General features: G+C 45.2%; 1 protein-coding gene across 1 annotated transcript in view; it reads left to right on the forward strand.

Moving 5' to 3' along the window:
• Positions 1 to 1,277: 1,277 nt before the first annotated feature.
• The window catches only part of EHF (ETS homologous factor), a 43,297-nt gene continuing 20,927 nt past the window's right edge, over positions 1,278 to 23,647 (forward strand). Inside the window, exons 1-2 of the mRNA XM_043909147.1 lie at positions 1,278 to 1,411; positions 22,965 to 23,064. Coding sequence (XP_043765082.1) covers positions 22,968 to 23,064 — 97 coding nt within the window. The 5' untranslated portion in view covers positions 1,278 to 1,411; positions 22,965 to 22,967. The remainder of the gene's footprint in view (positions 1,412 to 22,964; positions 23,065 to 23,647) is intronic.

The raw sequence follows: 23,647 nt of genomic DNA on the forward strand, positions 1-23,647 counted from the left end.
TTGGGCAACGGCTTACTTTTTGTTCGTCGTTGCCCATATACAGACTTTCCTTTTTTGCACAAGGAACTTCTTGCTTTTGATCACAAAATCTTTGTCTCTTTGCCAAAACTCAAATTCCCTCTCCCCTCTCATAGAGGGGAGGCCTGATGAGTTAAAGAAATCCACTTAGACACTTAGCTCACGCCAGGCCAGTGTCCAAGGAGACCCAAGGGAGAAAGTTCATAGTATTTTTCCTTGCCAGGAGCTGACATTCACCTGTATTGGAGGAAGGGCATCTGTGAGCCAGTGAAGCAGGCCCTTGGCCATGGGGGTGGGAATTGTGTAGGTATTTGAAATCCCTCCCTCAAATTTGGATCCTCCCTCAAATTCCATCTTCTTGCCCAAAGTGTGTTGTTGTATTTCTAGTTTCAGCATCTTGGTTTTTCTCTCTTGAGCACCTATACGGAGGGTTGATATATAGTTAAAAAACAAAAGACCATGGAAGTGTCAAGAGGAAGCATCTGGCTAAGCAGACACCAGAGAGTCAGGCCTTTGCGTTGTTGACAGCTGACTCTTACACTTTTTCAACTCAGGGTAGACTCTCCCTCCCAGGACCCTTCCTTCAGATTTTCCAAATCTCATACCTGGGGCCAGGGGGGATGGGCTTTTAGGGGGGATGGGCTTCTCAAAGTCCACTGAAATTTCCAAGCGTCCATGTCAAGGAGGTAATCATGGCACCTGGAGAGAGAATTTATGTTTCCAGCAACCTGGCCGGGAGCCCCATAAAAACCTGGTGTCTTTGTGGCCAGGAAAAAGATCTTGATTTTGAAGCAGAGTGGACTGAACATAAATTAGTACATGAAGACAGAGGTTTAAGAGAGCCCCTGAATCCCCTATACCACCATCTCCTCCAGATTTGAGCTTCTGCTTACATCACTTTTACATTCTCTCCTCCTGGTGCTATCTTTGGGGAGCAAGCCTGGTGTTTTTCACCTGAAACAGCCTCTAAGCTGAAAAGAACAGTCACCACCAAATCAATTCCTCATCCATTAACAGGTTGTCTCTCTGTTCTCGAGACACAGGCATAACCTGGTTAGACCTGTTTTGTTTGAACACTAACGTGTGAGTTGGCCAAATGCAAATGAGCAAATGTTTGTAATCCTTTATTTTATTTTTTTAAAGGGCCCGGCAGCCAATCAGAAGAGGGGGAAGTGACTTAGGGAATTCCCGGTTGGTGGCTTATTGCTTAACATCCTACAAAATGATTTAAAATTATTGTCATGTGCATTGATCTTCACTCTGATGAGGGCTCAGACGTGATAACACTCCTGGTTCCCTGTCCCCGTACAAGCTGGAGTGAGTGCTTCTAGCAGTCTTCCCTCCATTCGCCACAGCTATTGGATTTCCCACCCAGAATCTTTAGGTAGATGAGGTAAGTCCTTATTTTTAAACCTTCTTTGGAGTCTGGAATTCAAATACCTGAGTGGAAAGAGAAACCTGCCTTGAATCAGACAGAGGAAAATAAAAGAGACTCCCGGAGGCAGCTGGCAGGAAGTGAACGCGCCTCAGCTGTGTTCACCTCACTGGGTCGTCTTAGGACTTGATTTTGGAGGGCGGCAGGCTGACTTTAAATGCTATCTGAAGGGGCTCCCAATCACTGAATTTAAATGTCCCCTGGTTTCCCTCTCTTTTTGTGACAAAGCCATTTCCCTGGATTGAATTGTGAAATTCTGAAAGCTGGGGACATGTTCTTCTCAGTGAAGAACTGGTTGGCTAAATTGCTGTTGGGGCTCAGAACACACATTCTCATTTTCTAGAGATGTCTGCTATTGGTGATTTTCCTGACTCATTCCATTAGTTGTAGGGAAAGGCAGATTCATCTTCAGTATATTCTGGTGTTGGAAAATGGCTGGAAACAGGCAAAGGTGTAATGCACCCACATTAGAAAAAGTGTTCAGGCAGCGTGGGTAGGCAAGGGTATTGGGGAGCATTGCACACCTCTGTCCAGAAAACAAAAACAATTTGGGCAAAGAGTTTCGCCATATCACAAGGGGACAGACTAGCCCTTTGTTCCATGATGGGATACTGTGACCAGACAGGCAGACGTGAGTCAGCAGCACCAGATGTCTTCTAAGACAGGGGTTCTTTTGATTTCGTTTGGTCACAGTGGAGAAGTATTGGCCTCCATGTGGCTAGAACTGGAAACAGTGGGGAGATAATCTTCTTGTTGGTAAATGACAATGCCGAGTCAGGAAAGTGACATTTTCACCATCCGTCTTTGCCAAGATTTAGGATACTGCTAGGATTGTGGGAGCATGATCTTGTTAAGATGAAGCGTAAGCTTCTGGGTCTAAGTTCACAGGTGTCTTGCTGCACTGACCTTAGTAACAGGGATAAAGTGAGGGAGTGTTTGGACTGGAGAACTTTTCAATGGAAGGTCTAATTCAGGAGTTTGTTCTGTAGGCATGGCTGAGAGGATGTATTTAGATAGAGCTTTTCACTGCATAAAAGTGTAGTTGGGGCTCATGAGTGGCCATGCGCTAATTCCACTGAGGTCAAGGGAAGAGTTGATTTCCAACAGGAGAGATGAAGTTGTGTTATTAGGAAGAATTTTAGGGGTAAGGGATGCTACCAGGAAAGGCTCGTAAGAGATTTTAAGAATGACTTTATGTATCCCCATAAAAGTGAATACTCTTTAATTCTAAGAAAAGGAGAATGACTTTAATAGCTGTGTTCGGATTTTGTAAAAGGCTCCACTTATCTTCTTTTTGAGAACTTGAGTCCTGAAACTATGAAATAACTCATCAAATTCATCTTTTTATAATCTGAAATCGTGTAGGATTACATTATTTCTGCACCATCGCTAATGGCTTATGTGGACAGACTTTAAAAGACAGTGGAACGTGAAATGAAGGTCATTTGAAAATGTGTGATCACATTTGAAAAAATAATAAATATAATGGAGATAATCCTCCATATTTCTAAACTATTTTAGAGAGGCACTTTAGAAGAAAGTAACGTTGAGGGAACAACTTTGCTTTTAGTTTTCGTGCATTACTGTTCAAGATGGCGGCGTTATTTGGAAACTTGTTAGGGTGATTGTGGGGAGTGTGATGCCTTAGATCCAGGCCTCATACGTATGAAAAATCTCAAATTCAATTATGTTTTTTTCTTTTGAGTTAAAAAGCATCTATTTGTTAAATTCAAACAATGCTCTTTTGATTTTTTTTTTTTTTTGCTTTTTTAAAAAAATATACTGTGAGTGCCTCCAGATGGAAATAATTTGTGCCTTTCTGGACCTCTGAGAAGTCCTGTGTTCACACTCATGATTCCACATTTGTGCTCCCTTTAATTTACTAACTTCATGCAGATTCTCTTTCAGTACCTTTTTGATGATTTCAAAGGCCGAAACAAAATGGAAACTGAGAGGCTAAAATATTTACTCAACTGTATTCGGTTAGCAAACCAGAAACTGGAAGGAACTCATATCAGGTCCTAGGCCAGAATGCGAGTGCTGTGGGTCAAAGTTCACTTCTAGGAAGTAGAATTTAATGTTGTGGATTCTTCTAATGTTTTATTTCTTCCTCATCCCCATCTACTCCCCACCCCTAAATTAAGGTTAGCCCTGAATTGTGTTGTTTAGACCATCTTGCTTTTTGAAAACTCAGTGTAGGAACCCTATTTAATGTTCAAGTATCAAGCCCAGTCGTAGAGGTTTACACAAATCATTCGAAAGTGATTCAGTCTTTGCCTTGCTTCCTCCAGTTAGAGTCCTCCCTAAGTCCTTTGGAACAGATGGGATTTTCAAAGACCTCTGGGAGATAGGGTGGGGTGGATACCGAGAACACCGTGGTAGAAACTGCTAAAACACTTGAGAGGCAATGCCACGGTTTGGAAGAATCAAATACAAGGTCGGAACCTGATTTTCGGTGATACCTTTTTCTGCCGTTTCAGACCATTTCTCTTGTTAAGATCCCTCTCTGGTAGAATTGAAGTGACAATCATTTCTGTTGTGGGAGAGGCCCCAGTTGGGAGGCTTCGGCTCCATGCGGCTTTGGCGTTGGAGACCTGGCTTCTCACCCTGGTTGTGTTACCGGGTAACCGACCGCGCTGAGCTCTCAGCCGGGGTGAGGCACGCCGGCAGTGCGCGGGGGATGGTCGTCTGAAGACTGAGGCAGGACGGCAGCCGTGTCATGGTGGGGTTCTCTTAAATCTGTTGCACAATCACTGAAGGGACAGGGAAAATAATAAACTTTATTTAACATTTTCTTGTCTAATTTTTCATAATAGGATTTTAAATCATATGATTTGTTTTGAGGAGCAGCCATTGTGCTCTTATTAGATATATGTGACTATTATGTTTATTTAAATCAGACAGGGGTTTAAAGGTCCAGGCTATTAAGCTGTGCAGAAAACAAAGAGTGCAGTGAGGGAGAATGGGTCATGGTAAGATGGAACATATATTCAAGCCAAGTGGCTTTGATGTCAGGAAGCTAAGATGTGCCGGAGTAGAAGTTTTCATGGATCCCTCAGAGTTATTTGATTAACGAATTATCAGACTTCAGAGGGGAAAAGAATTTCTTTACAGATTCTCCTTGAAGAATTCCAGACTCGTGTTTTTGAGTGATGGGAGCACGGCGTAGACCAGGCAGGGTGCGGGACAGCCGGGACTGGCAGTCAGGAGACCTGGGTTTGTAGTCCCAGCAAAGCTGTGTGCCCCCAGCAACACACTCCACCTCTCTGGGCTTTTGATTCCTCATTTTGAAACCTGGTCATCCTTAAGATACACTTCGGTCCTCAGAATCTGGTGACTGGGGAAAGCTAGCTACGTCTAGAGGTCAGCAGGTTTAACTTGGGGCTGTGAAAGCTAAGAATGGGATGAGAGATGCCCTCATAAGGATGAGACAGGAAAGAAGACCAGTGGGAGCCCTTAAATGGCTTCCTTGGGGTCTTCAGAATTTTGGCCCAGGGATATGCCTTGTGGAGGTACTGCAGACTGGATACCGGGAGACTTTCCCAGGGGTGCTTGAGTCAGTTCCCATGACAATATCCCATCTTTATTCATTGTCTCATTTATCTGAAGTCAGCGTGGGTATAGCAGCAACTGCAGCTGACTGTTCTGTGGCCGCTGGCAGCCGCTAGCACTCCCCGGTAGGCACTCTAATGCCCTTTTCTGTAAAACCCCGAAGCAGCTGGCTGAAAAGTGGATATTTCGGCCCCCATAGAGGCCACTCAGATTGTGTGGTGCTGATCAGCTCACTTGACTGATTGTCCATGAATTACTGGGTAGACTGGATGGGTGTGGGCTCACCTCCTATAGAGGAAGACCTGAGGGGTCATCAGAAGAGGAACATGGCTGGCCTAGCCACTGGGCAGCCCACCTGGAGACGCCAGTCTTTCCAGAGGCCCTCGGCCTGAGTCTGGAAAAATCAGAGCTTGTAATAGAATCAAGCAGGATGGCCCATTTAAAGAGGCTCCCAGGGCTTTAATTGGCCTTGTTTTAAAAGAAATACCCTGTAAAATACTCCTTTGAAAATTGATTTCACTAGCACCTAACCACATTCTGTCTTTGGTCTGTTTTACGGGGCTGAGCCCCTTGTTCTGGTTCATTGGATTAATATTATGTCTTCTCTTCCAATTTTCCCCCACACCCTGGCCCTAAGAGTTTCCTTCCTGTCCTTTTTCAGCAGCATCTTCATTATTATTAAGGGTATCTATTTATTTTAAATATGACCAACATTTTAAACATGCTTCGTACATTCCAAATGTGCCTCTGATGAAAACCAAGTCCCAAATCAAAAGGAGCCAAAAGGTCTACTATAATATTTTGATTACTGGACTATTAGACTACTTCATGAACCCCACTATTATAATAACTACTTATTTTTACTTTTGTAGGTCCTTGTCCAGATGAGCACTTGTTTTTTGATGTTGTGATTGTGGTGAATTTAAAAGTTCCTATTTAGCCATGTACCCCTCACTCTGTATCCTAGTCACCACATAAATGGCCTTGGGGACTAGGCCTTTATGGGCGTGATTGTGGTGTATTTAAAAGTTCTTATTCAGCCACATACCCCTCACTCTATATCATAGACACCACATAAATGGCCTTTGGCGTTAGACCTTTATTGGTCCAAATGTGGATTTGAGAAATTTTAGCTCACCTGCCATCCCTTTCTTGACCTGATGCAGACTTCTTCCAAAAGTCTATCAAGTCTTTGTTGGACTATGAAAGAAGTCTGCTACTTTTATATATGACAATAGGGCTAGGATCATATGACTCTCTCAAAGAGGTTTTTGAGGGTTCCCTCTGAGGAACCTTTAAAAAAATTCTCTCATAAGGACTAATGATATACTCTATTGGAGGAGGTAAGTAGGGCCTGAAAGGTAAAGATTATTTCAACCTTGTCTCCATGGTAACTACTGACAAGACTTGTTTTTTTCCTTGCAACTGGACTTTAGATTTGGCCTCAATTCAACCTCTGTCTCAATTATGTCCACTGAGAAAATCAGAGGACACCTAGCTTACCTTTCTAACTCCCTTGACCAGAGGCTGTGGCTTGAGAAACATGGGTGAAGTGTAGACTTTGGCTGCTTGTGTATCTCAAGAGGCAGGGGGCTATGGGTTTTTGTTGCCTGGAAGCAGTTGGAATGTGGTAGAAAGAACACAGGCATTCTGGTAAAGTCAGAACACCTGGGTTCACATTCAACTTTGTCACGGAGCAGCTGAGTGACACTGGGTGAATTATCTAAGCTCCAGAATATAAGTTTCCTCATCTGGAAAATGGGGGTAATAACATCTGCACAGGTTGTTATAAGGATTAAACTAGACAAAGAATCTGAAAGCATCTGGACCCACGCTTATGAGTAAACAATTAGTAATTGTGGAATGGAATTGGAGGATCAGTCCTCAACCTGGGTGTTTTCAGTGAGTCTCTCTTGAGGAGGAATGGCTGGATAATTCTGGGATTTTGTTTTGTCAAAATGATCAATGTTGGTTCTGCATTGTGACCTTGGTAAGCGGCGTTTTCAGTGGGGAAGGTAGGCAAGCAGGGAGGTAGGATGAGCCATGTGAAGGGGGATCTCTTAGCGGAGCCTTTTGTTGAGCTGGCTGCAAACCACCACCCACGGGAGCCTCAAGGAAGACCTGGGAAAGGTACATAGCACGTTTTTTTTTTTTTTATCCTGTCTTGATGCCTGGCATGTAGAAGCCTCTAGAAGAAACTGATCTCCTTCCCGGCAGTCCACATGACTAATCACAACTTTATATGCTTTGCCCACCCCTTAAATTCTTGAGTGTCTCCAGATACTTAACTGGCCACAGCATCTAAGGCATTAATCACTCTGGGTATTCTAGAGGCTTTCAAAAAAAATGCTATTTTGGCAAGGCACTATGGGGTCTACCTCCTGTAAATTGTTCTAATGAGGCTTCTGGCCATGTAGAAGTGGTAGCTGAGGCTCTTTGAATTAAACAAGCAGTCCTTACTACAAAAACAGGAAATGTTTCTAACCTGGGATCCAAGGATCTCTTACTGTCCATGGGGAGAAATCAGAGGCTTTGTGGACTTGGATGTGAAAACAAATAAAATTTTTATTTTCAGTAATTTAAAATTCAATATTCAATGTGAATTCAATTCAATTTCAGTACGACTGCAGCGTACTGAACTCCTCAGTAGCAAGAGCTGTAACTGATTGTCACCCAGAGAAATTACAGATATTTCTATATCACATTGCACTTGTTACAGATGTCTTAAAATATCAATATTCATCACTAGTTTGATATCATGGAAGTTATTGAACCTGCACTAGCTATTCTTGTTTAATGTACTAATAAAGAAGCACACGGCATCACTGACTCAATGCACATGAGTTTTGGCAAACTCTGATGGTGAAGGACAGGGAAGCCTGGCGTGCTGCAGTCCATGGAGTTGCAAAGAGTCGGAAATGACTGAGCAACTAAACAACAACAACAAAGAAGCACATATATTTTTATGTTATCACACACTTATTTCTAAAAGTATTTTGAAAATTGTATTTCAATACAAACTTCCTTTCTTATCTTAGTATTTTACTTTGTCATTTCAAAAGTGTTGTTTTGAGGAGTCCATAATCCTCAGTGGGCTGCAAGATGGGTTCACAGTATAAAGAGAACGCTAAGAGTCCCTAACTCATAGCACTCTCTTACACACAGCTGATGAAATGAACAGCAGTGGCTAATAAACAGTTTCTATCAGAGTGGGGTGTGTTTTCTTCCCACCCATCGTTCTTGTCTATGGGTAGCTTTGGAGTTGTCAAGGGACCTTGGCATCATGAAGATAATGACAATAATAATAATCATGCTAATAACAGCTAAACTGTGTTGAGTGCTGCCATAAGCCAGTTGCTATTACAGGCATGTTCCATGTCATATTTTTTTTTTATTCTTCTAACTACTTTAGGAGCTTTAGACAGCAAAGTGTCCCCTTGCCTTCCATGATGATAGAACAAGGGCATAGGTGAAGGCAAGAATTGGCACTGACCCCCTGGGATAGGGCTGGGGTCAGCGGAATACAGCCACGCAGTTACACAGGGTCCAGCACTTAGAAAGCACCGTGATTGGTTTAACACTCTGTTGTTGCTGTCTTGAAGTTCTTAACACATTTGGGACAAGGGGCTCTGGATTTTCCTTTTGCATTGAGTCCTGCCAGTCACGTAGCTGGGCTCCCTTTGATATGATGAAATTATTCAAATGTGTGACAACTCCTGATGCTGGGAAGCTGCAGGGAGAGCCCCGGCTCCTTCTTATCATGCTCATCTAGCTGACCTCGGCTGTTTTGATTTGAGCATTTGGAGTGTCAGAGATGTCCACTGAAGCAAGGGGAGGAATACCTGAATAATCAGCTGGAAGGAATTTGATCCCTGGGAAAAACCTTTTTGATTGGAAGTCCCTTGCCTTGCTGAGGAGTATTTTCATGTGTTATTTTCCAGAGGGCTTACTCCACAGGTCAGAGAGCTAGAGGAAGCAGAATGAAGGGTGTTCTGGAAGGGAAAATGAGACCCGGTATGCCTAGAGTCTATCGGTCTTGCAGCAAAACTCTAGAAAGGAACACGACTTTTTTGTCTATGGTTGTTTAATGATTGTCTGTACAAAGAGAAAACCCTACTTCTTCTAAACAGGAGATGCTCTAACGCATGAAAAAATTCATGTATTATTTGTTTCTTAGGTTGCAAAGATGATGCTGGAATGAGTCTAGTGAAGTCCTGTCTGTTTTATGGTTACGTTTTTACAAACAGTTGCAGGGTCATGGGTATGACGGAGGTCGGGGAAAACTTTCCTAGACTTCTCAGAGGGATGGAATGCAGGCTCCCAGACCCCTCCCCTCATCAGCGTGAGGTCCACGACACAGTGGGTCTGACATCAGGACCCATGTGTGATGGCTTAGTCGTCAGATGCTTTTCTAAAGGAGGCATAATTTCCCCTTAATTTTTCAATTTCCTTGTTATTATTACCGCTCTTTTATCATGGCTAATAAGTCTGAGGTGACTTCAAGCAGCCAAGCCCAATTGCTGAGTCAACCTGGGGCTTTCAACTGGAAGCCAGGCTGAAGTTTTGACAGATGGGTTTGGGTGGACATGAACGGGTGTTTTGGTAGCATCCACACGGATGGATACTAAAATAACTTTCAACTCAGGGCACAGGGATGCTTAGTATGCTTCATGCTCACATTTGGGGGAAAAAATTATACAGCTGAACTTAAAGGAGCTCAGCTTCAAAAATAAAAGTGTGTGATCCTAAAAGAGAATCACCTTGACTTTGGAAATACAAGGGTCCATTTTCAAAGCTATGAAAAGTTATATGGCACTTTCCCTCCACACCCCAATACATTTATTATAATACATCCAACCATCTACTAGCTTTGTGTCTTTGAGTAAGTTACTCAAGTCCTCTGTGCCTCCTTTTCTGTAAAAATGGAGATAATACTAGTATCCACATCTGGGGTTATTGCAAGGAGTGAATGAGACAATTCCTGTAAAGTGTAGCTCAATGCCTAGCACATCATAAACACTCAATAAATATAAACTGTCATCCTCATCATAATTTTGACTGCTGTTTTGTAATTATACCATCTGTGAGATCCCAAATCGGTGGCTGTTGATTTTTCCCTGGCTGGGGCATCTCAGTCTTTCTCTGGGAAGAAACTTTAATCTCGACCTGGTCAAATCCATTGTCCCAGTCCATCCCAACCCTTCCTGGCTCTGATTCCAGCCTCTTAACCTCCCTCCACCCTTCCCGCATTCCTGCGTCCTGGGTCTTATTTATTTTTCAGTCAACTGAGGGTGTTGTTAAATCTTTTATTTTTCTGGCTGCCCAGTTTGGTTCTGAGGCAGTCCACTCCCTGCCCTGCTCATGACAAGAATGCTTGGGAATGCTCAGCCAGCCATATCCCTCCTCTTGTCAGAACACCCTGTTCTTAACGCTCCTTGAGAAGAGGCGTTTCGGAGGCTTCCCCCCCCACTGCTGTGACCTCCCCTCCCCATTATGCCAGTGGTCTGGTGATAATGAAAGCCCAATGGCTGAGAGAAAGCTGCGGGGAGGTGGTAATCTTGGGGAACATCACGCATTGCCTGCACGTCCCAGGTTTTCCACTCAAGGCTTAAAAAAAGAGATATTAAGAGGCTCTGCCTGACAGTGTGTTGAAGGCTAGGTAATGATGCCACCGCTTAATTAGTGTTGTCATGATCTCCATTTGAGTGATTTGTTTAGCTCTTTGTAGCCCTTTCTGGCTTGAGCACATCATGTGATATCGACAAACTGTTGGGAAATGAGAGCGCGGTGATGCTTGAATTAATGCGGGCATCATACAGTGAACATCTTAGGTCCTTTTGACAGGACACCTGGGATCTCAAGTCACTTGGCAGGACATGAATGAGTCTACACAGCTTGCCTTGGAGGTAGGTATGGCTAACTTCCTTTCCCCATTGGGAAAGCTATGGTCCAGGGACCGGGGGTTTTCAAATTATGCTCATCACCCAGGACTGAATGAAAGAAGCCTTTGGGAGAGCCACGCTGAGTCTCTGCTTGGGGAGGTAACCCAGAGACCACACCTACTCCCCGAATTTACTGACTTGCAGAAGTCAGCCATTTGGAAGAGTGTGGTTTGGGTTATGATCATACCCTGGCAGCCCCTTCTCTGGCCTTGTTAATCTGATTCAGGATCTTAACCTGGGCTGGCTGGAGGCTGGCCATGTCATTCTGCAGATCTCAGACACCCCTCAGCGCCCTCGTAGAGCCAGCCAATGGAACAGTACAGTGTCTTCTGGCTCCTGGGCCCTGCCAGCTCTGGCTGGTCTCTTCGATACCACCTTTTCTTCTCAGGGAGTGGGAGGATAACATTCAAACTGAAAGCGCTGGTTTTTCTTTGGTTTTTATAGGAAAAACAAATTGGCATGAATGCTCCGTCAAACCAGCTCAGGCTGTTTGGGCAGATGCCTTTCTTTGCTTTTTTTCTGTTTATTTTCCAACAAATCAATGCTTAACTGAGTTGTTATTGGAGCAGAGCAACAGGTGCAAAAAAATAACTCTGCTGCCAACTCAAATGAAAAGGTAGGGCTTATACCCTCTGGGAGGTATTCAGAAGATAACAGAAGCCCCTGCCAGCAACTGAATTAACAGCTCTGTTTACGGTGGGTTTTATGTTAACCTGCCCCTAACCCTCCGACACATAAACACGCTATTGTCTCAGGGAGAGACATGCAGCCACCCAGACAACCAGCTGCTTTATTCTGTCCTGCGTGGAGATTGGTTTTGGCTGAGGCTGCGTTGTGAAACTCATGGCTGCCAACTCCAGGTCTTGATGAGGGTTTCCTGTGAAGCCAAGGGCTTGGGGTTGTTGGAGAAAGGAGAATCAGTCCTGGTTTTGATTTTGAAATTAATTAATTAATTTATTTATTTTTAATGGGAGGATAATTGCTTTACAATGTTGTGTTGGTTTCTGCTGCACAATGAAGTGAACCAGTTATATGTAGACCTATGTCCCCGCCCTCTTGAGCCTCGCTCCCAATCCCCCGTCCCTCCCGTCTAGGCCATCACAGAGCCCGAACTGAGCTCCCTGTGCTATACAGTAGGCTCCCAGTAGCTATTTATTTTACACACAGTAGTATATATATATATATATGTCAATGCTACTCTCTCAATTCGTCCTATCTGCTCCTTCCTCCCCTGTGCCCACAAGTCTATTCGCTACACCTGCATCGCTATTCCTGCCCTAACCCTGTTTTTTAAGGGAGTTGAAGTTCTTTCCAAGTGTGGTCATTCCCAAATGCCAAAGCAGGTCACCTGGCTCTCTCTGCTCTAGTTCTACTGTAACCCCAGCAGGAGATGGCCAATGAGGCCAGATGACCTTGGAAAGAGCTATTACATCATTTTCAGAAGGGGTGCCCTTGCTGGACAGTCCAATTGAGCAGGGCAGCTTCTGTGTTTTGTTCACTCTTATGCCCCCAGCACCTAGTATAGTGCCAACATCTAGTAGCTCGTCAATGAATATCTATTAATTGGAAGGGATCAATATCTGTACTAGCAGGGCAAACCTTTCTTGATGATTGTTTCTCTCCATTGAAGGCTAAAACACCAGTTTTCTTTGGTATGAGGTCTAAAAGCCAGGGTGGTTAAGTAATCTTTGGAAGAGCTGTTGTGGGGGTAGGATGGAATAAGGGGTGACTCAGCCAGTTATGAAATCCCCTTGATGGAAATAATCATTACAAAAATCCTCCGCAAATGCTGTGTTCTCAGGACTTTGTTTGGCCTTCACAGACTTATACTTGTTAAGTTGCTGAGCACTGTTGCATTGAACAATTTGGTAGTACTAGATGTTAGGAACTGCTTTACTTCAAGTTAGGCAATAAGACAGGGAGAGAATCTCCGCAGATGAACTGAAGCTTGAGTTCTTCGAATTGAAATGTGTTGCCTCTGACTTTATGAGGACTTCCTGGTGTTTATGGATGTTTATTTTAGGGCCAATATCTGCTGGAGTTCGTTATCTTGTTGTGGGAACTTGCGGGAACTCAAGTAGATGAGTCTTTAACCAGAAGCTCTTAATGGTAAGAGTGCTTAAGGACTGGTGAAGGTGGAGTCTTAAAAGCATAGATTCTGATTCACAGGTCTGGGTAGGACCTCAGGAAACTCCAAGTTTAACTTCTTGGGGGCTGATGATACAAGTCGCTTGTAGACCAATCATGTGGCCTCTTCAGTCAAGTAGGAAAATAAGCATTGTAAAATTAATCTCCCAGTTCCCATATCTATGCCTTTCCAAAGACTTATGGAGACCTCGGTTGTAAAAGTAGGTTGGGTTTTGTTTGTTTTTGCTTTTATTTTCTGCTATGTGTTGTTTATGGTTACTTTGTTTTAGAAGAGAGATCAAGGATTAGTCAGGAGAGAGATACTGAGGTTCAGGGTGGTGGGGTAGATGATGAATTTTTTACTACATTGCCAAGCAGAGGTCTAGAATGACTGTCCTGGATGCAGCCTGGTTCCTACTTCAGCTGCTGATAGAGAGGGACAGGGAAGACCTTCCTGCTGCCATTGTAGGAAAACTATGCAACACTCATGTCAAGTAAGAGCAAGAATAAAAACTCTCAGGGCTTCTCTCAGAGGTCAGGGTAGACTTTCTTCTGACCCTGACTCCATTACAAGTTTTCTTTTCATTTCAACCCTAAATGAGTGCAACAGAGATTTTGTTTTAAAGATCCATGGTGTCAATAGATCTGTAGGGGTCAGTGGATGGTCTTTGGAGGGCCTTTTGCACAAAATATGTGCAAAACTTGGTGTGAATGTGCAGTTTGGGGAGGAGAGAACCATAGTTTCTCCTGAGGTCTGAAAAGATTCCGTGACATTCATGTTTCAAAGCTTGCCCTATCCTTAGTTAGTCATAGCTGAACACGATTGATAAAGGCCCCTGAGGTCATATAAGGGAATCTTGTTTTTTGATCAATTTTGGTTCCTGTCCCCTGTCAGTGTCTGTTTCTTGTCTGAACTGTCACTGAGACTGATAAAAATCAGCATAAGATGCATATTTTCAACTGGCTTATAGTTAGTAAAGTGTACCTATAATGAATTGACTCTCAGGCTCCCACTATGGCATCATTGCTCATGTAAACCCTTGAAAGCCCAGGAATAATGCTTCCGATGTTGCCCCTGGGAACATGAAATGTCTGTCTTGAAACACATTATGAGGGTATGAAATTGCCTGTGATGTAATCCCGAGAGGATCAAATACATTCCCCAAGCTTGATTCACATTTTGATTCATTTGGAAAACATAAATTATCATCTTTGTTACATTCAGTTAGATTTCACATGTACTTGAATTTTGTTTTCTCCTCACTGGGAGTAGTTCTCTTGAAATGACAGTCATATTGAAACAGGAAGTCAGTAAGCTGTTGCAACATCCTTCGGGCAAATGCTGTGAATTCACCTGCTGGTAACTTTGATTAAGGACCGAGAATGGTCTGGATAGTGCTGTCATTGCAAAAGCGATTATTTAAAATGCCCAATTGCTCCTTGGGCTTGAGGAGTAAAAATACCCACATGAGGCAGTATTCTGAGGCAGTTTGGGGATGATGTGGTTGAATGAATCAGGGATCTGGGAAGAAGGCAGACTGTGGCTTTGACTCTCAGTCCCCTAGGGCTGGGAACAGGGAATGCAAGCAAAGCCCTGCTTATGATCTGCCCTGTGGCCCTGGTGGCTTCCAGTGTATCTTCACCCTCCCAACAGAAGAAAACCCTACTTTTTGAACTAATTCAGTTCTAATTCAGATGAAGCATAAAGAATCGTGGATTGGTTTATTTCTAAACTATAAACTAAAAATCATTTTATTGAATCATACAAGGAATATTCATATGTGTATGCAAATATATTCATGTATTTACATGTATAGATTAATATATTTGCATGAATATATAAATACTCCTTTTATGATACCTGGGTTTGATCCCTCAATTGGGGAAGATCCCCTGGAGGAGGGCACAGCAACCCACTCCAGTATACTTGCCTGGAGAACCCTAGGGACAGAGGAGCCTGGCGGGCTACACTCCATAGGATCACAAAGAGTTGGACACGACTAAAGCAATTTAGCACACATAAACCTATTTTAACGGCTAAAAGAGTATCATAGATAAAACTGGCCCTAAATATTCCTATCTGAGTATATTGTAGGTATGGAAAAATGATAACGGAATTCTGCCCTTTCATTCTAAAAAGAACTCTTGAATATATTGAGAAGAGAGATGACTTCAGGTTGCTCTGGAAAAAAAGAAACGTGTTTCAATGAGGGTCCCTGCATGATTGAATGACGCAGAGAACTTTGGAATCTAAGAGAAACCTGGCAAAGGTGTGAGGCCCCAGATGGCACAGGGAGAATGCTGTGACTATGTGTAAGATGGGACTGGGGCTGAGGATGAGCTGAGGGCATCTTTCTTCTTTGGCAAAGCACCCCCATCTCAGCAGAAAGTGCCCAGGGTTTGTTGCTAGACACTCAGAGTTTGAATTCTCTGCTAGTTTCAGTTCTTTCAAAACTGTGTTAGCTAGAACAAGTGACACAACCTCTTGGAGCCGCAGATGAACCATTTGCTGAATGACATAATGCCTTACAGAGCAATTGTGAGTACTGACTGACATAATGGATTCAAAACTTCGAGCACAGAGGCAGCACATTTAAAATGTTCAATAAGCCCTAGCTACTATAGTATATGGCCACTGTTATTATTATTAATTAGCACTTGGTCTTAGGTCTCAGTAGCCCCACCACAGAGCAAAAGACACACCTCGCTCTAGATGAGCGAGCCCAGGCTGGGCTGTGTTTGTCTCTGCTGGCAGGTCCTCTCTGTATGTTTAAGAGAGACCAGTGGAGCAGGGCTGGGCCTTGTTAGGAGTCCCGAGACTGGGCAGAGCCTCCTGGGCTCCGGAAGGCATGGCTCTGGTCCTTTGCCAAAGTTCCAAGGGAACCTCCTTCTGCTCACTTTTCGTCCTTATGGACTCAAATCCCAGACCCCTTCTAGTAATTGCGTAGTTCGTGTGCTAAGGGACCCTGTAGGATAGAGATCTGCGGGCCGTCTTCTGCCGGGAGCTCCCATCTTAGACGAGCTGCTGTCTTGTGCACCTACAAACCAGCCATGGTGTGTGGGAGCAACGTGCTGGGGCGGCAACCCAGGGCCTGCAGAGGTGTGCCCTCCCACTGCCCCTGGCAGCCGCAGGCAGCATGTGTCTGGTGGCACGAAGGGGAGCAGGAAGCGGGCGGAGGGGCAGAGCCCGGCTTCTGTGAGCAGGGGCTCAGAGACGTGTCCATCGCTCAGCCTAATGGTGTGTCGCCCAGCAGAGCAGGATGGGGCTGGGGAGGCCCGAGTCCAGCCCTAGGCTAGAGTGTGGCAGCTCATTGGGACTGCTGAACATTATGTAGATGGTAGAGGTTAGAAGCCTTGCTTGAAATAAACTTAACCCTCAATTTCCACCTTGGAGGCTCAATGAAATAATAAGTCACAACACAATAAATAAAAGATAATAATAATAATTAGGGACTTCCCTGGTGGCTCAGATGGTCAAGAATCTGCCTGCAATGCAGGAGATCTGGGTTCAATCCCTGGGTTGGTGAGATCCCCTGGAGAAGGGAATGGCAATCCACTCCAGTATTCTTGCCTGGAGAATTCCATGGACAAAGGAGCCTGGCAGGCTACAGTCCATGGGGTTGCAAAGAGTGGAACACTACTGAGCGACTGACACTTATTAGCTCGTATTCACCAAGTACTTAATATGTATATTGTGATATGTGTAATATGTATCAAGCATTCTACTGGTATGGCCTCATTTTGTCTTTCAACAACCCTTTTCATATCATCCCCATTCTATTAATGAGGAAACTGAGACCCAAAGAAATTTAATCACTTGTCCAAGTGATTAGTCAGTTGGCAAAACCTGGCATTGAACCATGGCCATTTGACTCCACAGCCTGGTGCTTCCCTCCATTGCACCACCCTGCCTCTGAAGAGTCTACCTCAACCCTAAGAATATTGCCCAAGCCAACCAACACAGTTCAGAGAGAGATTTCTGGGCAGACCCCACGGTGACAGCTAACATTTCCTGACGTACTATGTGAGAATTTTACAAACATTCTCATTTGATCCACACATCAACTCCAATTTCTTCCACCTTTTATCATGGGGGAAAGTGAAACTTTAAACAGGATGGTACTTCCCCAGGGTCAACACAGCCTGCCAAGGAGCAGAATCAAGATTTCAGTCCTCACCATCTGAGTCACCGTGAGAACTGCCCTCCAGAAGCATAGCAACGCTGGGCTGGGTTTGAAGCTCCTCACACCTTGAGTATGTCCTTGCAACCCAGATGTTAGTGAGATTCTGCCTCTGTGGCTGGTCTCACCCACTCCCAATTGAGTTGCTGAGCAACAGTTAAAATGTGACACTCTTAAACTTTAGGGTCAGGCTAGGTGTTCTGCTGGCCCCCTCCCCAATCCATTGGTCTTCCCGGTGCATGGTGGTCAAGCTGGTGCTGGATGGGAATCCACCCTTGATGAAGGTCTGGTAGGGTGGGTACAGAAGTGGTGGGTTGTCTCTATATGTGGGTTGCCCAGAAATAGTCTGAGTCGGAGCAGTTTAGGGCACTGTGGGTGCTTGTGTTTAATCCCAAGGGGCCCCTTACCCAAGTGGGGAATAAAGAGTGATTCTGGCCACCCCAGCATAGCACAGTGCTGCCTCTCCGCCAAATTGGGTTCGGATTGGCCAAACACTAGTGGCCCAGGGAGTTGCTGCCTATGGTAGAAGAGTGTCCGACTGGACGGCTGGCACGAGGGACCATCTGCTGTAATTGATTGGATCCCACCCGTGGTTCCTCCTCTTGAAATAAAGAGCAGACTTCTATCATCCAAAGTGTCAGTCTTAGAATTGTGGTGCAAAGGGTGATGTCTTGGGCGAATGTGGAGGCATCAGTGAAGAGAATGCAGATGGAAAAACCTTGTATATCTCAGTGCATTTCAATCTTTTGGTTTGAATTAAAACTTACTTTTTTCTTTTTCTGATATGCATTTTTCAATACTCCAAGTAACAATTTATGCTGTGTTCCCAGAATACATACTATGTGAGACTGGACAAAGGGGGTCCAATAGTCAGTGCATTTTCATAAACTTCCACCTAAGAGGCAGTTACCGGGTATGGGTATGATGAGGCATTGTGCCAGGGGCCCCATGGTCCTGAATCTCCTTCGGTCCTCCAGCAAGCCTAGGTGGCAGTTTTCCAGGAGAGGATATAGCAGCTCAGAAAGGCTAGTCCAAAGTCACCACACCAGCAAGAAAAAATCTGAGCTGTTGTCTCCACAGGCTCTGATTTGACTGGAGCTCATAACTAGGCGTGATCTGGTTCCGGGACTTTTCTCCCAGGGTGGTGCATGAGTGCTGCTAAAATCTAGTGGGAAGAGGCTAGAGATGCAGCTAGGCATCCTGCAGTGTACAAGACAGCCCTCCCAACAAGTGCCATCCTGGACCAAAATGCCAGTCCCTCCCAGGCTGAGAAGCTCTGCTTTTCACCCTAGAATTCTCTCTCTAGCTGGAAATGTGGTGAAGCGCATCCTTCTCCAGCTTGCTTTTAGCTCAAAGGGTTGGAACTGTTTTTCCTTAGGCTCTCAATTTACTGCTTCCCATCTTGGAAGAAGTAAAATGTGTTAGAGGAACACCTTGAGAACTGATGTTTAAGAAAAGGAAAAGAAACATATTAAAAGAGCACGTGAGCTGGCGCTGTACTATGTGCTGTGCTTAGAAGTTCAGTCGTGTCCGACTCTGTGTGACCCAGTGGACTGCAGGCCGCCAGGCTCCTCTGTCCATGGGATTCTCCAGGCAAGAATACTGGAGTAAGTTGCCACACCCTTCTCCAGGGGATCTTCCCAACCCAGGGGTTGAACCCAGGTCTCTCACGTTGCAGGTAGATTCTTCACCATCTGAGCCACCAGGGAAGCCCAGGACATTTAACTTCGTAGCATTACTTATCCTTCCAAATAGCCCTTAAGCTTGGAGGACATCCACGGTCCCCTGACTCCCTCTTTGGAATCAGTGAAGATGTTGAGCTCGGAAGGAGTAACACACTCCAGGTCACATAGCTCAAAGACAAAGATGGGGAGTCTGGGTTCCAACCCAGCCCTCAAAGTCTCCAAAATCTCAACCTCCCATAATGGATACTTTTTTTTTAAAGAAAATAATAAAAGTTATGCTGAAGGTAAAGTAAAAAGATGAAAGAGAAGCATTAATACTTCTGAATTAAAAGGATTGCTTTTCATACCTCATCAGGTAATCACCTGGGCTTCCCTGGTAGTTCAGCTGGTAAAGAATCTGCCTGCAATGCAGGAAAACCCAGTTCAATTCCTGGGTCAGGAAGTTCCCCTGGAGAAGGGATAGGCTACCCACTCCAGGATTCTTGGGTTTCCCTGGTCGCTCAGCTGGTAAAGGATCCATCTGCACTGTGGGAGACGTGGGTTTGATCCCTGGGTTGGGAAGATCCCCTGGAGGAGGGCATGACAACCCATTCCAGTATTCTTACCTGGATCCCATGGACAGAGGAGCCTGGCAGACCACAGTCCATGGGGTCACAAAAAGTTGGACACACGACTGAGTGACTAAGCACAGCAGAAGGTAATCGCCATGTACCACGGAAAGTCTACCTGTGTATGCGGGAGTGTGGGTGAGTTGGTTATAATAATGCTTTTTCTTTCTTTCTTTTTTTCCCATTCTCAAAAGACACATTTATTATCTATTATCTCATTTGATCTTCTCAACCATCTTGTGAGGCCGTTGGGGGGCAAATGTCCTCATTTTACACCTGAAAAGCTGGGCCTCCAAGGGGGGTAGAACTTGGTTGAAAGGCCTTCAGCCATGCTGGCCCCAGGGGCCTTCCGTGCCCACCTTGAGGGCATGGTCGTTGAGAACACTGACCTTCTCTCCTCAGCAGCCTGGGTGAGCTCAGTGAACTCTGACTCACTGAGGAATAAGCCACATAAACTGTTTTATGGGTGCTAACCATTTACTGGGCCCTGTAAAAAAGGGCCCCTCGTTGTCCTGGCTGCTTTCCCTTGGAAAGGGGGTGCCAGCTGGGAGTGCACTCAGCCTCCTGGGGGCCCAGATGGAAATGGGGCAGCTGTGACCTTGTAGTCCTCAGGACTTCTCTCTGGCTGAGAGTAGTCCGCCTGGAGGAGAGGGGCTCTTGGGGCATTTGGTCATAAGAGGGAGCCTGGCCCCCATGTTCCTGCGACATTTATTGAATTTTTAGTACCCGCTGAGCTGTGTGCACAAGTTCATTTGATGCCCACAGCCCTTTGAGTTTGGGTTGTTCCCGTTTTACAAGTGGGGAAAGTGAGGATCAGAAAGATTCAGGTCGGACAGACTTGAACTTGTTCAAGGTCACCCACGGGGAGCAGGAGAACTAGGATCTGAGCCCACCTCTTCCCAACTCTAAAGCTGGGTGTTTGGTCCTCACCCCACCCTGTCTTCTAGATTTTGGGGAATTGGTGAAGAGAAACCCTGAGAGCTGGCTGAGGAAGTAGGTCATAGTTGGCCCCAGCAGGCCTGACTTCCACTGAAATAGCCACTTTGAAACAGCCCTGCAGGCAAAGCCTTGTGAAAGAATTTCAGGGAAGCCTCCCCTGCACACCCCACCCCCACCCCCAGCCTGGAGGGCACATGGACTGTGCTCTGAGCTCCAGCCCTTTCAGGGTTAAACAGTAACCTTTCTACTGCTTGTAGCTGAGCAAATGCTGGCAAGGAACAAGCCTAGCCTTGAGCAAACAGGAGCTGGTGCCATGTCCTCTCCCTCTCCCAGCCACCTCTCTGGGGACCTGGAAGCTTTCTTTTGCCTTCAAGTCCCCCATCTGATTTCTTAGCTTAGGGCTATTGCTCTAGAAAGCTCAATGGGGAAAAGAAAAGGAGGTTTGACTTGGGCTGGTTTTCTCTGAGAGTGAGAATCCAAGACATTTCTGGAAACGAACTTCAAAAGCAATTTACTCGCCCTTCACGTTCCACCCGGGGAAACTGAGGCCCACGGTTACTTCTGGTTCAGGTTGTCCAGAGGCATAGTGTCCCTCCTCGTCATAACATGCCTGCTATGCAGTCGTGTCCTATTTGGTGCCAAGTGCTCGAGGTACGGAGACTCACTTAAGCCCCAACCAATACATACGGTGGGTATAATAGTCTGTATTCTATATAAAAGAAAACTGGGGTTCAGAGAGGCTAATAACTTGTTTGACTTAGTACAAACCTTAGCTGGTATTAAGTGGTGGAACTTGGGATAAACCCCAGCTCTTTCTGACGTCGAAACTCATCTTTATGGCACCACCACATATAACTCAGCTGGGCTACCTCCCCTCCCCATGGTCTGTTACAGCGCTCATCATTCCCACCCCATCCTGCCTTCTACTTTCTACTCAGGCTGAATTCAGGCCTAATTATTTGCCAAACAACCAGGATGATGATGTTAATAATCACCATAAATGTTCCTGTTTAGCCTAATTCAACTCTTAATCACTGCTCTACTCCCTGTTCCTAGAACTGTGCCCAACCCATTTCAAGGCTAATAAATATCTGTTGAATGAATGAATACATGAGTGAATTTCTATGCCTTTTCCAGACTCCTTCTCTCCCCTCTTAAGCCCTACATTGACCCGAAGGAGCAGTAGTTAAATTAGAGGAAGGGGTTTTAAGGGAGTGGAATGGTTCTGGTTGGACAATTTCCATCCTGGGGATGTTGGTGACACATGAAGATGCAAGTTTTCGCCCAAACAGGCAGAGAATTTTCCATGATCTTCTATTGTAATGGTAGCTTCTCCCAACTCCAACATTTAGAAAGAGCAGGTTACCCTTAGAGGTCCCGGGTAAGGCTCAGTCACCTTCTAGAAACAGGCTGCTCATCCTTTGAATGATTGAACACACTTTTGAGGCTTTGAGTCCAGCATGAGGGTAAGAACATTGTAAGTGCTGGAGGACTGAGGTGAATAATTTCTAAAGCGTAAAATTTTCGTACGGTTCAAAAAAATCCAAAAGCAGGCTCATGGAAGAAAGGCTCTTCTCCTTGATCCTTTACTGAGAAAATGAGCCCCATACTGAGAAAGTCCCGTTCAGATCAGCTGTGAAGCTTGCAGTATCCTCCAGATAAATGGCATCATCGGCTCAATGGACATGAGTTTGAGCAAACTCCGGGAGATGGTGAAGGACAGGGAGGCCTGGCGTGCTGCGGTCCATGGCGTTGCAAAGAGTCAGATGTTGACTGAGCAACTGAATGGTGACAACTAAAAGGAAAGGGAATATGAGGCTGAACTTCTTACCAAGAAGGAAGGGAAGGGTCAGTGTCTTGGAGAAGCCAGTTGATTTATAACATTATCACAGAGTGAAGTACTTGAAAAGCTCTAGGTCAAATATGGCTGAGGTCCCCTGAGACCAGCCCATCTCTTGGCAGATATCCTCGCTGAGGAAATTTACTGGATGCCGAGGTGCAGGATGCTCAGGTGTGTCAGAACTCGTACATGTCTGATTTCAAGTCTGGGTTCCCACACAGGTGCTGGGTCTGTTCTGCTACCCGTTTGGGATTTTACCGAATGGCAATTCCTCTTTCAACAAAATCTCTCTGACATTTTCACTTTTGTAGAAAAAAAGAAAAAAGTTGGCTGCTAGCCAGGCTCACCCGGTGAGCAGGTATTACATTTTCCTCCTGTTTCATTCCCGAGCAGAGATTATTCATTTATGAATGGGTGGCTGTAAAAACTTGCCTCATGCATATGAAAATTGAACCTGGAAATTTTTAATTGCCAGTCAGTTTTGCTTTTACTGAAAGGGCTGTGGCAACATGCTTGGCAGGCAGTGGATGGGAGGACACGTTCTTTCTTCCTTCCTAAATTTGCTCTATGATCCATACTCTGAAATGACGTTTGTCCCAGAGGCACTGACCGAACGGCCTGTTTGATCCCCTTACAGATCATGATTCTGGAAGGAAGTGGTGTAATGAATCTCAACCCCAGCAACAATCTTCTCCACCAGCAGCCGGCCTGGACAGACAGCTACCCCACGTGCAATGGTAAGGGGGCTGCGCATGTCTTTCCCCTTGCAGCTTCTTCCTTTGCTCTGATTAGACTTCATTCCCCAACTTCATGAAGCATACAGGGGGTGTGGGAGCCAGGAGGCCTGTGGGAAATACAGGGGATGTGGGAGCCAGGGGGACTGGAGAAAACTCTTCACGCAGGAGACCCCAGAGGTCCCTGGAGCCCCAGCCAGAAGCCCACTTGAGATATTACGTGGTTTCCTCTCAATATTCAAAGTTCCAGGTTGGTAAGCTGACAGAGAGGGTGAGAGAAGAGATACCCCAAAGTAAGGCCATTTTAATAGTGTTGGCTGGGATATGAAGATGGGATAGGAGAGAAAACTCTGTGTGTGTGTGTGTGTGTGTGTGGCATGGAAGCATGAACGTTAAGGAGAAGAGAGTTAGAGCAGCTTCATTTTTCTGTTTCATCTTCCGGTGACTTCCCTCTGTAAAGGGTGGGTAGATTTGTTAGGAGACCATGTGCCTGCCTGTGGTGCTTTAATCTGGGATTGATGGATTAGAAGAGGGAGGGCTTAACTCTGGGGCCTATAGAGGGTTTGGTGGATCCAGCCCACGGCTT

The sequence above is a fragment of the Cervus elaphus genome, chromosome 1 (genome assembly GCF_910594005.1).
Source record: "Cervus elaphus chromosome 1, mCerEla1.1, whole genome shotgun sequence".
NCBI classification, from domain to species: domain Eukaryota; kingdom Metazoa; phylum Chordata; class Mammalia; order Artiodactyla; family Cervidae; genus Cervus; species Cervus elaphus.